The sequence below is a fragment of the Meleagris gallopavo genome, chromosome 5, assembly GCF_000146605.3.
Source record: "Meleagris gallopavo isolate NT-WF06-2002-E0010 breed Aviagen turkey brand Nicholas breeding stock chromosome 5, Turkey_5.1, whole genome shotgun sequence".
In the NCBI taxonomy this organism is placed as follows: Eukaryota; Metazoa; Chordata; class Aves; order Galliformes; family Phasianidae; genus Meleagris; species Meleagris gallopavo.
Window position 1 is genome coordinate 35347879 of NC_015015.2, and position 14410 is coordinate 35362288.

The window sequence follows — 14410 nt, forward strand, 5'->3', positions numbered from 1 at the left end:
TAGATTTTTTAACAGAAAAACAACTTACTCTACATTTATATTACTCACAGACAAGTATATCTAAATTTTACCCATAACCATAGTCTTTAATTCAAGATTCTCAGAAAGAGATTCAAAAATGTGAAAAGAAAATAAGCAACTGTATGTGGAGAAACTTCCAGTACAATACAGCATGTTTCTGCATTAAAAATGAAGAGATTGAAATGAAATTGTTTGTCAACATAAAGTGTTACACTCTTATTTTTCTAGATATCAAATAAATCTTGCTAAACTGATCCTAATTAACCTTTTTTGTATCTGCCCTCCTGCCAACAGTCCCTATAGAAAGAAAAACTTAAATAAGAATTGTAGCAATAGGATCAAGGTTATATGTATAGCTTTTCCAATAGATCTGAAGTGAACATTTATTACACTTGTTTTCCTGTGTCAGAGCAAGATATTGCAAGAACTGATATTGCATTCAATCTCAAAGTACAGCAAAAGTTCCTCAGAAAGTAATATTCATAGTTTCAAGCAGTTTCCTTTTCAGACAGTTGCAAATTTGAGAACTTATGCTAAAATTGTTGTTGATGAGCTTATTTTAAGGAAAATTCAGTGCATCTTAAACACTGTCAGCACACTATTTAGGTAGTCTTTGAACTTTTGTGTGCATAATTTCAAAACAACATGGAATACACCCTCTGAAATTTCAGTGCTTCTGATCTGTACAGAAATCATAAGAACAGAATGGAGTACAGAAAAACTTGAGCACATCACACTTACAAATCAGGTTAGAGAACTGTCCCTAACAAAGCAACAAGAAGATAACTTGAGTAGGCCAACATATATAGAGCAGAAAACATATTTGACAAATGCAGCACACCTTAGGCAGAATCTTAACATCAGTTTGGGAAAAAAAATTCAGAAAGACGAATGTTTTAAGAATGAAGCCATTCACTTAAGCTCATAAGACAGAAAGCAACTTTTTTTTTAAAAAAGCAACTACCTGCACAGTTGTAACTTCTCTTTAAGAGATACAACATTAAAATTCAGAATACAGCAATAATTAGCTGCGTTGCATTCATCATTGTGCATTTTTAAATGAATCTAGGCAAGGGAAAAAAATATCAAGCTACTTAGAAAACAGACCAAACTTTTGAGATTGGATACCATGTTGAATGCAAATCATTAAAAAGAAGTGTTCCTTCTAATTTTTCTGAATCTTTCCCACCATTTTACATTGATTCTAGCAAGAGGGGAGAGGACTTCTCATTGACTGTTTGGAAGAAGGAAATTTTAGAGATACTTAAAAGGAAAATTACTCTGAGATGCTCTAAAATGTGATCTCCCTGAATATTTATTTTAAATAAGATGTGTCATATCAATTAATTAGCTGAGTAGGGGCAAATTTGAAACCAGAATGTGAACTAGGTATTTGTTGCTTTAAAACCTTCCACTATTGTCTACAGAAAAAAACAGAGGAATGGAATTCTAAATTCTTTCTGTCCTGATATTTTTATAGGACTAGGATCTGCTGCCTAGGCTACAAATTCCATACCTCACCCTAAAAAGATTTTTCAACCCATATGCATATCACATTTAAAGGCCCTTTGCCAAAAATTACTTTACATAAGTTCAGGCTAAAAATGTACACACTGCATATCAGAAAAGCTGTGATTTTTGTTTGAGTAAACCACATACACACAAACTTGGTGCAGCCATAGATGTGCGCTGGCATGAGGATGGCTCAAAAAACAAAGGTTTGCAGACGTACACAAAATGTGTACAACAAAAAACAGACGAAAAAGAAACCCCAGCTTTTTCTTACCATAAAATATTCAACATGCACATCTCCCCTACTCAGATATAAAGAGTATATTACTCACAATCAAAGGAAATATACTATATATCAGTTAACATGCAACACATCCAAGGTCTGTCTCAGTTCCAGGTTTTGCTTGTGGCATTACCATTAAATTGAAGAAGACAATCTGACCAGTAAAATGCTATACAGAAAATTTCACTTACTGTCACTCTCAGCCAGTTTTAATATGCAAACCCTGTTTTAACTGGTACAAGCTAGGAAGCACCTTAACAGGACTCTTAGCAGACCTGAGACAGTAAGAAGGGCATATGCTTTTGTAGTATATGCTTCATCAACAGCTTAAATCCTGAAGAGTTTGGGACTCTAGAGCTGGCAACTTTGTCTGGGCTTTTAATCTTATAAAATTATCCTACCAATACTGAGATGCTTGTCCACACATATTACTACAATATAAATAGATCTGAAATTTTAACTGGTTATAACAGTACAAACTTGGCTTATTAATATCAAATATGTAAGTAGACAAGGAACCAAATGAAGGAAGCTAAAGTACAGTGAAACTAAAATTAGATTAGTTTGCTACTTATGAGGTCAATACATAGCTTGATTAGATAAACTCAATGATTTTAGGGCTAACATCATATGAATAGTCATCTTTCAAATAGAAGCAAAACAAAACCTTTATAAAACTGATCAAGTGGTATAACCTTCTCAACAGAACATCTGAAATAACAGAGTATGAGAGGGAGAAATTTTAACATGAGCTTTACCTTGTTAAGACAGTTAAGACTTAAAGAGAAAAACATTGCACAATCACAGACTATTTACAGAGAAGCAGAAATTACATTTAAAGTATTTGTGATCTGTAAGGAAAACTGCTGAGTCAAGCTAGAGCTGTCAGCATGAAATAAAGGAAAAGCTGTGTAGCATCTGAATACAGGAAATACACATTTTCGGAGTAGTGTTTACAACTAATCAGCTCTGCCACCCAAACAGAAGACTTCAGATGCTACTAGTAAACAAAATGTAAAAATGGAGTAAGATAATTTCTTTAGATGTTCAAATAGAAACATTGGCAAAATAATCTGTGATAAAAAAAAACACACAAAATATATTTTATTTGTGACAAGATAACAATGTTAATTTCTGAAAAGCTAACATAATTGAATGTATATTCAACTACTAATATGCATTCCTGGTCCCTAAATTGTGTCAGATTGTACCTGTTCCCAAGTATCAGTGAGGAAAAAAATGCATCATGACTGAAGTCACTACTATTATAGAGATAATGAAAAAGCATAGGATAGTCCTTTAAATGTTATTTTAAATGAAAAAGCGAAGAGAGTATAACCTTCCTTCACATAATGGATAGCACTGAGATCCGCAAGATGAGACAAGAGAACAAAGAAATTAGAAGTCCAGTTCAATAAGACATTGCACTCAAATCATACGAATATAAATGAGTCTTCTTTTGAGTGATCCACCTAAAGCACTGTCTAGCATCACCCATTTCTAACCAAAGAGTATCTGCAAGTAATGAAATTGTGAAGTAAGTCACTTCAGAAACAGTGAACTGCACACACTTGCACCAATCTCTCATTAACACAAGATTCTGGGTATAGTAAAGGAAAACAGGTCTTATGAACTATGCAGATACATATGTATTTCTTGCACTTTTCTTTCTGCAGTTGGAAAATATTCAACCTATTTGGTGCACTATTTAGGAAAACACAGATTTGAGAGCATTGCTCAAACCATTCCAGCTTTTTTTTTCTTTTTCTTTTTCACACACTTACAACTGTATTATTTTTCTAATGTAGGCTAAGCATGCAATCAACTTATTCAGAATTAACAGAATTAAACCATGTCTGCATTACTTTCATTTACAGTAACTGCAATTGTAGTAAAAACAAGCTATTCAGTTGACCTCAAAACATGCAAGACTGCACAATTTACACTTACATCTTCAACTAGTTATTTTAGAAAGTATACTTCTATGGAAAAAAGTTAACTGTGTAGCTTAATTCCTTCCCCCTTCTCAAATGTTACTTATATCAACGCTTACAGATACATACCAACAGTTTTCTGCCGTACTATGCTTCTTGCCTTTTCAGTTCCTGGAGATCCAGTGGTTGTAGCACTGCGTTGTCTCATAGGCGCCTGTCCAGGCTGATCACGGCTCCAGCCTCTAGAAAAGGACTTATCCACTGAAGACTTGGGGAATTCATGCCCAACTCCTGCAAAAATAGAATTGCAAATCTATACACTTCTATGCTAGCATCACCAGAGAGTTGTGCTTTCAGAGACATATAAAGTTGGATAGAATAAATTACTGGAGCTAGCATGATGTTAAAAGCTAAGTAGCAAATTACTATTTATAATTATCTCTGAGCCCACTCAACATTAACTGAGAGATCCTGAAACTGTTTCAGAAGCACTGGTACTATTATGCTATTGTGATTTTCTTTTCTGATCAAACGAGTCCAAAATCACAGGAAAACTGGTTTTGAAAAGATCGTAGGCAAGATGTATAATTATAGAATTTTTTCTTTCAACATTTGCTGTTTCTATTAGACAAAACATGCAAAATCATACATTACGTACCATTAACACTGCAATTGTTTGTCAAATAACTGTGACTTGAGGAACATGAAATAAAGATGACAAAATATTTTAACACCAAACATGTAACTAAGTAAAACAGATGGTGGACTCAAAGAACATAAGTCTTTAAAAATTCACACACACACAAAAAAGAAAACAGTGTAAGAAGATTAAGAAAAGATGTAACAAAATCAGAATTGAGATTTATATCAAATTAAATACAGCCCATAAGCAGAGCCTTCCAAAAACTGTAAAAAAAAAAAAATCCCAGTGAACTGAAAAAAACGTTTGCAGTGTATTTTCTTATCCACACTGAACTGACTCATGATCACAAATAGTGATCACAATTTATTCATTAAAGGGCCTCTCCTTGGAAATTGTGCCTTCATAGTGCATATTCATTATTATTAACAAATGAGCAGGTCTAAACAAATTGGGCATAATATTTAAGTAATTAATTATTTCCCAAATCCACCAGAGCTACTTCTGCAACCCACAGTCAACAATGGAAGCTTTCTCTGGAATTTTGCTACTGAAAGTTAGCATTAACTTTTCTCAAGTGGCTCCGTATGGGTGATGCAGACAGTTCAAAATATTTTTAAAGACTATATTCAAAATAACAATACACATTCCTATCCAACATCATACTTGTTTTTAAACTGTCTTGTGGACAAAAGAAAAAATCTACATTGTACAGGCAAACAAAAATGTTGGTCTGGAACAAACTCTCAAGGTCAACTGAAGAAAAAAGTAAGTTTGTTCAGCTGTCATGTAGCAGAAGAATAAAACGAAAGTGTGAAATGTCTGTGCCCAAGATGAGGAATGAGACAAGAAATGTCTCTACTACAAACAGCTTATAGCAACATTCTCTTTAAAATAGGGCACTGATTATTTCTCACTCACTAGGGAAGCAGTGAGTACCTTCCCTAGGGTTTGAATGGAGAACTACATCAATCAGAATACAGAGAGATTAAAAAGTAGATTAAAACCATACTTTTTCTCCGCCCTTATTACTCAACTTACACATAATTCTGCCTCTCACAATTAGACGTCAAAGCTCTTTTTAAAGAAGATCAGTACTATTCAACTTATTTTACAAATGACTAAAGCAAGGCAAAAATCATTTCTCATGGTGACATGCAGAAATTTAGTTTCTAATCTGGGAATAGAATCCAGGTTTTACCAATATCAATTCAGCATTCTATGCAAAAGGACAGACTTCCTGTCTCAACGGCAGCAATATCAGCAAGTAGCTACCTCTCTCCCTGTGTCTTGTCCCACACGATTTTTTTCTACATCATATAGGAATCAGCTTAAAAATAGATACCATTAATATGGCACTAGTATACTCTCACCTCAACAGTCAGTCACTTTGACAAAAAACAATCTTCACCACGACTTTGCAGTGTTACTGTTCCAAAACTACATTCATCTAACATTTCCCCTTATTCAACATTTGTAAGATTTCAGGATCAATGTTCCAGTTACGCTTGCAATAGCCACTTTCTACCCACTTAATTGTCACCAGACATGTAATCTTCACTAATTTCAAGGCACTACAATTGGGGTCTCAGCTATTTAATTGTTTTGATAACAGTAGAAAAGTATAACCCATGACAGCATAAAATTTTTGGTTTAATTCTACACTCCTTTAAGAATTAAATTCTTACGAGCCTATTTGCCAGATAGCACATTTGTGGTAGCATTTTGTGATGGTTATAAAAAGCAGCTTTATCTTATAGAAACTAGGTTGTTTTAGGTGATAGAGAGGCCTAACTGTATCCTGAAACCACTGGACTAAAGCTCTGATAATCTAACACCTCATTAGTTCTGCTCAGATTCTTATGATGACCATACAGTGTTGTCTCACCTTTGCCTTTGTGTTTTTTCTGCTTCTGCTCACTTAACTTATCCAATGGCAGGTCACTGAGGTCCAGACTGTACAGGTTTCTGGCTAACACTTTAGTTAGGGTCTCCATTGTCAGTGACCACTCAGTGGCCAGCTCTTCCCAGTATGTCAGTGATGACATGACAGACAGTAAGTCATCCCAAAGTTCTCGAGAGATGTACACATTAAGATTTGCTTTGATCCAAGCTACTATAAGAGTCTAAGAGTAAAAAGAGAAATGTTGACTTATCAATAAAAGATGACAATAATCAAACATTACTGCTTAAAAAGAAGTACCTAACTGCCATAGAAATTTCTGAGTTCATTTCCTCACCATTACTTACAGACTTTTCATGAATAATCAATTAACATGTGCTTTTGATTTAAATATAGGAGCAACTGGTATAACTTCTGTAAGATCTTACCATATTTTACAAGTTTTGCCAGACAGTTTTATAACACTATTCTCAATTAGTTCTCATCACATTTGTAACTTTACTGTCCTTCTGTCTTTTTTTTTTTTTTCCCTTCTACAGAATCTGAGGACATTATAGAGAAGGCATCATAACAACATTTTGCAAATATGAAGTTTGAAATAATCTATTATAGCTTATAGAAAGGAATACAAAAATCAGTTCAATAGGCATAGATAGAAGACATTTTTGCTGACCTGAGCTAAAATTTTATTCTGCAACAGAATTGGACTAAAATTACCAGTTAACTAATGATGTGCATTTCTTTTTAATTTCACTTGAAAACAATTATTAGAATGCCATAAATTTTAGACAGTATAAGATGTAGCCAGATGCTTAACCCACACCATTCATATTATCTGGATGATCAATGACTTAAGATGACAAATCAGTCAACAGTAGTTGATGTGTTTTGGTTAAAATTAAACTGAATTAATTAAATTGAATTTATGGTTTAATTGCCTGGAAAAGAGGTCCTGCAAGTCTTCCTGCTAAAGTGGAGTTTTTTCTTCCTTGATACTGCAAGAAAGTTTGGGGTGGTATTTTCAGCACAGATTCAGTAACTCTGAGCAGCACAAGTAGCATTTGTTCCCTGCAAAGCAATGTTAAGTTTAAAGTTAGCACTTTGTTATATTTCTGTATATACCAAGATACTTCTAAAGATAATATCTGAGCTTGATTTTCTCAAATACACTGCAAGCAGCCTAACTTGGTTATTGTAAAAAAATTAATGAAATTGTAAGGTAAAGGTCTTTTTTTTCCTGTATAAATGACAAGTTTGGGTAATGTAACATTATCATAAATAAAGCTTAATTCATTATTTTGTGTGATATAGAATCTCTGTCATCACAGTCTAGAGTCACTTCTTTAAAATGATGAGATACTAAGGAAGAAAATAGCAACTCAGTGGGATTTGTTTTCTATTGCTTTTCCTAATTCCCCATTGGTGATTACTCGTTTCCTCACGAGAGGAGACAAATTTTACATGATGCATAAGGTACTTACCCAGGAGATACTGGTGAGAGACTGAATGCAAGTCAAGTTAAAATAGAATAAATCAGCTATTTGACATCCCCTTGTTACTGCCTCCTTGCAATAGAGAATGGTGGCAATATACTACCTCATTAGAGACAGTTATTTAAAAGAGAGGAGGAAATAATGCAGATGACTTGGTAAGAGGGTCCCCTGCTCCTGCTATGCAACTTAAGGCTGGAATGGAACAACACTGTTAAACAGTAAATGGACTCTTGCACAAACTTCTAAAGCTGAAATTAATTGCAGATGAAGAGCGACCTACACCTCATTATAATTATCCAGACTTAACTGAGTATTTTTGTCTATTTTCAAATCAGACTTTGAAGCTTCATACATGACTTCATACTTAGCACTCTCATACATGAGAAAAACTTCCTGGAAAAAAGCAAGCCATCACTAGCTACTTAATAGTAGTCCATGTACACCAGCTTATTTTTTTTGTCTTTGAGGCTAAGCTGTCTCAAATTAGCCAGCAATGACTATTGGCTTTAGCAGAGGAGCTCACCAATTTCCCTATGGAAAGCTGCCGGTGATGTTCATGCATTTATTGATTTAGAGAAATTGACTCACATAGTCAATACCATACTATTCTGTTTACTACCAAGAACACTTTCACATTTATCTCATGAAATAATAATTTAAGATAAAAACAACAGCATTTTACCAGGTCTTCTTGTCCATAGTAACTTGAACTACCATGTGACGGTAGATATTAAGAATCCGTTTACACATGTCAGTATGTTCATCCAACAGAGTTTTAATTTCATTTGCAGGCTCAAGAAAGAATATGTTTGAAGAATTTATTATAAAAACCTGCAGATTAAAAAAAAAAAAGTGTAATGGGCTTGAAGCACTTTGATATTCTCAACAATTCTGTTAACAGTAATTGAGAAAGACAAAATCCATGATTAACAAAATCGGCTGCATACACTCAGAAGTATATACTTAAATACATGTACATTTGATAATAAAACAAGACTTATTAATTTTAATGTTTTTTTCTATAAAACACATTCATATATCTTTGTTCTCCTAGATATATGGTACAGTAAATTACTCAGTGCAATTATTTAATATAATGGACAAAATGTGCCAGTAAAGAAGTCTACTGCTTCTTTAAGCATAAAAGCACCCCTGCAAGCCAGCAGCAGACTAGTATAACACATGCTAAACTACTTAAAATAGTCCCATATAAACAATAAATGCTACCATGATTAACTGCTATCAAGATTGATTGTTCACAAATACTACTTCCTAGATATTTACATTAGGAAGCTTCCAAATACATGCTGGAGGTAACAGAATTCAAGTCTGTATGCTCAGAGCCAAAAGGATATAATTCTCATAATATGCAGAAATAAATGAAAAACAGTCAATGCCATTAAGAATTGCTTTGACTATCTTTTGCCCCTTGTACAGTGGAATGATATTATGTTAGCATTAAGCAGCAACAAGATAAAAAAAACAAACAGATATATATATTATTAGACCTTAAATAACTGTTTTAACTTTTTTCCAGGTTTTTTTTTTTTTTTTTATCAGTTTGGGTTAAGATATTGAGGAGGTTGGGCCCAAATACATTCGTATTTTTCACAGAAGCCAATAATTACTGGCCAACACACTAATTGTTAAGATAGAAAATAATTCTGTCCTCTCAAGTGCTCTTTAGTGTATTATTGCTTAACATAACAACATTCTTGGGATGAAAAATGGTAATATAACATATATTTACAAAAAGAAAAAAAAAGTCTAGCAAAGACTTTTTTGCGGCTCAGACACTATTTCTGGTGATCTAGCCTTCTTAAGGCTGAATGATTCAATATTTTTAAAAGTCAGTGATAGTTTTGCACTGATGTCAATAGATAGTGAATTAAGGCTTTCAGAATGAAAGTCTCTAAGGGCCTAGAAATAAGCCTAGAAACAGAAACAAAATTCAATAGACGAGTCTTTGATTATTGATTCACAGAAAAGGCAAACATGGTTCCAGGTCTGGAAACCTCTCAAATTCGGACACTGTATTGAGGTAGTATGCCTCGAGTCTGGCATCATTTAAATCTTTCAAGCTAAAAAAGATATTTGCTGCTCAAATGATCCTCTGTCTAAAAAACATCAACATGGACAATCTCCCAAGCATTCACAGATACTAAACTTAAATATTAATTCAAACTGAGAGAGATGCTTCTTTCTTCTCTTAGAAGCATTTCATTCATATTCTACATATTGCAAGCATACTCATGTATGCAAAGATAAATTGTTACGTTTGAATATAAAATTCGTTTCAGTTACAAAGTTTATTTTTATATTTAACAGCATTATAGGAAATCCTTTTTAGGAAATCCTTCAAGCTGCAGAAATCTTAATTAGGATGGTCATTCGTGTTGGCATTGGAAACAACAGAGTAGCAAATGGATATCTGTTTTGTTTAGAATCAATTTTCTTCCAGATAGAAGAATACTATGAAGATTGAAGTCATGCACACACTTCTGTGAGTTTGTACATGTACATACTATACATTAAATGCACATATTTTACATAATCATAAATGCATTTCAAAAACCCTCAAAACTCCTGATTGTATCTAAAATAATTAGAAAAATTGAAAGATGCTTTGAAAGAGCATGGGAATCCTTTGTAAGAATACTATATTCCATTCTTTACATGCTGACATCATGAGTTTTACTAGTAGGATGAAAATTAAATAGCAAGTCTATTTCATACCTGTAATACTGACTGCATTCCAGCTCGTACATTTTGCTCTTCAGTATCAATCTCAGATAGTTTATGCAAAGTCTCTTGGTAACAGCCATTTCTTGCCCAGTTTGAGTTCCTAACATGACTGGAGTTCACAGCTTTTTCCTGAAAAATATTTTGCCCTTAAAGTTCACACTGATTTTTTGACAGGTATTTTTGTTTTACATTAAAGAAAAAGTATGCAATAATAAGTAGTAGACAGAAGTTTAACTCGTATCTTAAAGACAACATCATGTTTTAAAGGGCTTGTAGGAATTATTTTCAAGGACCTGGTTAAATACTTGCTATTTTCATCACTCTTTTATTTGTATATAACTTCTATTCAGCGCAAAGCTTGCATATTTTATTATTACACAAACTATATCTTGAAACCAGTTTATAAAACTTTATGATTTTTAAAAATTGAACTAAACACATTAAAAAAATTACAGATACCAGAGCAAATTGGTAGCTCATATATACACTGTTTAATTATCTTGCTTCATTCCCCCAACAGCCAACATCAAGCCAAACCACATATAATCTGTTGAATAAGCCGCTTGGTCTCAGCCTCTGCCTACTATCTGCTTCTATCTACTTCTGCAAAAGATGCAGAAATAGCAGTCAAAAATATTTTACCTCTTCTCTTTCTTTTGCTTTCTCTGATGAACTGCGGTCTACAACATTTTCACCACAATCTACAGTTGCACACTGCATTACTTCTTCAGATTCTTTCATAAATAAAGGCTTATCTTCTTGCTGAATCCATTCCTGATATACCTTTACCACTTTCCTCATGGCAGCTGCTTCACATATTGGCAACAGAAATGCCTGGGAGTAGAAAAAGAAACCAACAAAACCCAGTAAAAACACTTGAAATTTCAATACTTGAAAAATGGCTAAAATGGTGTGGCTTCAAGCTATATCTAGAGCTGAACATTTTTAGGTGCAAAGTGTATAAAATAAAGAAGCATCAGGATAAACTTCAAACTCACTTAAGCACTGCTTTATAATAGGCAAACTCTAAGGGAGTAGTATCTTGACTAGCAAATTTCTCACAAGCCTAAATGTTTGCTCACTTTCTTCATCTGTAATGTGAAAACGTGCAGACAGATGGTAAAGAAAATGCTTTATCAAGAAAACTTGAAAACTTCTCTGCAAAAAAGATAGACATGAGAATCTACACAGGTGGATCTATTCAGTGTCTGGACTGCTGAAATTAAAGCCTAAATACTCATCAAAAGCATGCAAAACAAATGAGTAGAAGTTTCTTCTACAATACCTTCCATTTAAAGCACTTGGAAGAGTAGAATCAAATCAGTTCTAAACTGCTAATAAAAATGCAAGCAACATTCATTACCCATAGTCATATATCTTACTTTTACCTAAAAGAGATTCAGAGTAGTAGCCTTAAAACTAATGATTCACTGAAAAGACTTCAGAATTATTGTTTTAAAAAATCATGTATTTGAGTCAGGGTGATGGCTGATTTCTGCCCTCTCCAGGATGTTTTATGTAACTGCTCTGCCTATAATGAGTAGTCAGAAATCAGGAACCGTTAATATTAGCCAGGTTTCAACCAACCATAAGTACATTTATCAAAGACTATAACGACCTAGTAGTATTAAAAAACAAACAAACAGATAAACTACACTAGCACATAGTTTCATGGAGTCTACAGTATGAATGTTGAAAACTCATAGGCTATGCGCCTTCAAGGCATACTGACATGACAAAAACAAGATGTTCTCTCTCCAGAAATGGATGTGTCATATGAATATCACACTAAAAAGAAGGGAGGAGTTCTAATAGTTCTGTTAATTTAGAATCTCCATTCTATGTCTCAGACTGTCAACCCTTGAGTGGCAGTTTCCACATGGTAACTGCTATTTTCTTCATTAATGTGTCCAAACTCTTCAACATATTGGATATCGTCAAGCTTCTGACATTCACCTCATTCAAGAATATCAATTTCATCCAGAAATACTGGAGTTTTTTAATGTTTAGCTTCCTGTTCTTTAAAGAAATCTATTTGCATTTCAACTGAAAGTTAGAAATTTTTCTTTAATATTATTAGGAAAAATCTTTTCACCTTTAAGTCTTTATGGCATAGGGCATAAAGAAAGTCTATCTTTCATTAATTGTCTTGGTTTGAACTCAAAGCTATGTATCTTCATATTACAAAGACAGACTTGATATTCTGGTATATACTCTTAATTTAAATTTGTTCAGTAAAGTTTCCAGCTATAAAAAACTATCTTGAGTATGTTCAGCTTATGTGTCTGGTTGCAGTAGAGTTACAAGCAGAATCTGTTACCTTCTGTAGCCATCTGTCTCACTTTTCTGGTGAATACTGACAAGGTAAGGTCATTTCACTGCTGCTAAAACAGATCTTGAACAGCTGCAGACTCCTAAAGCAGACTTACATTTAAGTTTGGTTGTGAGTTATAACAGCTATGGGGCTGAAGAGATAAAACATTCCTGTCAAACTGTAAAGTCCAAGCTAAATTCTCTCAAGCTGGTTATCAAAGAAATAGAATTAGAAAAAGCAGTGTCCAGAGGCATACTACATAAGAAGTAAAGATTCTGAAATATCTTCTAATTTTAAAAGCGTTTTAAAGGCAAAATGACAAAAAAATGTACATTTTAATAATGTTCTAGTTAGCAAATACACTTGAAAAAATATGACATAACGATCACTTATAGTGTAATTTTATTGCTCTTGTATTCTAAGGAAGATTTTTTTACCTGTCGAAAAATCTCAGTTAGAAAATTAACATTACTTCTTTTAGAAGAAAAGACTTTGCGGACAATTTCAATATCAGTTAAATGTTCTTCATCAATACTGCAGAGGCTAGAAGAACTTGGTTCTCTCTCTGTTAGAGTACTTGTATTAGAATGCGATTGTTCTGGCTCTGCATTTCTATCCTGCTTGTCAGTATTGTCATTCTTGCTGTCTTCTCTTGAAGCCATGCTAGCAGCTGCTCTCTGAAAGAAAAATCAAAAGAGTATTTCATAGCCCATTTTAGTAATACAATTTGAATGGCACAGTTTAAATCACAGAGAAGTATTCTTTAAAACAGTACAGACAATTCATGATAAAGAACAAATATAAAGTTTACAGAATTTCAAAGCTTTACTTGATTAAAACACAAATATTTAGCAGATTAAAAAAAAAAAGGACTATAGTGACTTCTTCTAAACTGAATTCATAAGCAGAATTTTTTTTTAGAAATTCTATTTTTCAATTCTGCATTAATTATAATGATCAAAAGATTGTATGCTGCTGGCAATACTAGTAAGTGAAAAACATAAAAACAAAAAAATGTTGTGTGTTTGGCTTTACCTGAATATTCTTTGGCACATTTTCACCTTCAATCCCAGGAATATGAGGTCCTGTATGCGGTTTTGGCTCAAGCCAGAAAGACACCAACCACCGAATGACAATAACACGAGCCTTAATAAAAGGTTCCTTTGTGCAATATATTGCCTCATTGGTTTCAGCATCTTTCTTAACCATTACATAGTGTGGCTTTGGTCTCATCTGTGGTATATCTGTAAGGAAAAACAACATTTTAAAATACACGCAAACTTTAACTGAAGCCACTCTATGATTCTGTATGTAAGAAATCTTAAAACTATGACCAATACAAGTGAACGTTCAGGGATGCTGTTTCTTCATATTCACTGCTGAACAACACATTCCAAGCCGTGCTGAAATGGCCACAAAATAGATAATTCCAAAATTAGACCATAAGGATTCAAAAGGCTGTAATTTTCTCCTGGAGCAAAAACGTATTTATAATCCAACAAACAGTAACAAGTTTTTACTATTCCAAAACCTTTAATTTTCATCTGGAAGTCATTTGTTGTACG

General features: G+C 33.5%; 1 protein-coding gene across 1 annotated transcript in view; it reads right to left on the reverse strand.

Annotated features, from left to right (window-relative positions):
• RALGAPA1 (Ral GTPase activating protein catalytic alpha subunit 1) overlaps positions 1 to 14410 on the reverse strand; it is a 114797-nt gene that overhangs the window by 78415 nt on the left and 21972 nt on the right. The window contains exons 10-17 of the mRNA XM_031553770.1: positions 13881 to 14089; positions 13283 to 13522; positions 11174 to 11365; positions 10523 to 10660; positions 8469 to 8617; positions 7232 to 7361; positions 6279 to 6516; positions 3880 to 4041 (exon numbers count right to left, since the gene is read on the reverse strand). Coding sequence (XP_031409630.1) covers positions 3880 to 4041; positions 6279 to 6516; positions 7232 to 7361; positions 8469 to 8617; positions 10523 to 10660; positions 11174 to 11365; positions 13283 to 13522; positions 13881 to 14089 — 1458 coding nt within the window. The remainder of the gene's footprint in view (positions 1 to 3879; positions 4042 to 6278; positions 6517 to 7231; positions 7362 to 8468; positions 8618 to 10522; positions 10661 to 11173; positions 11366 to 13282; positions 13523 to 13880; positions 14090 to 14410) is intronic.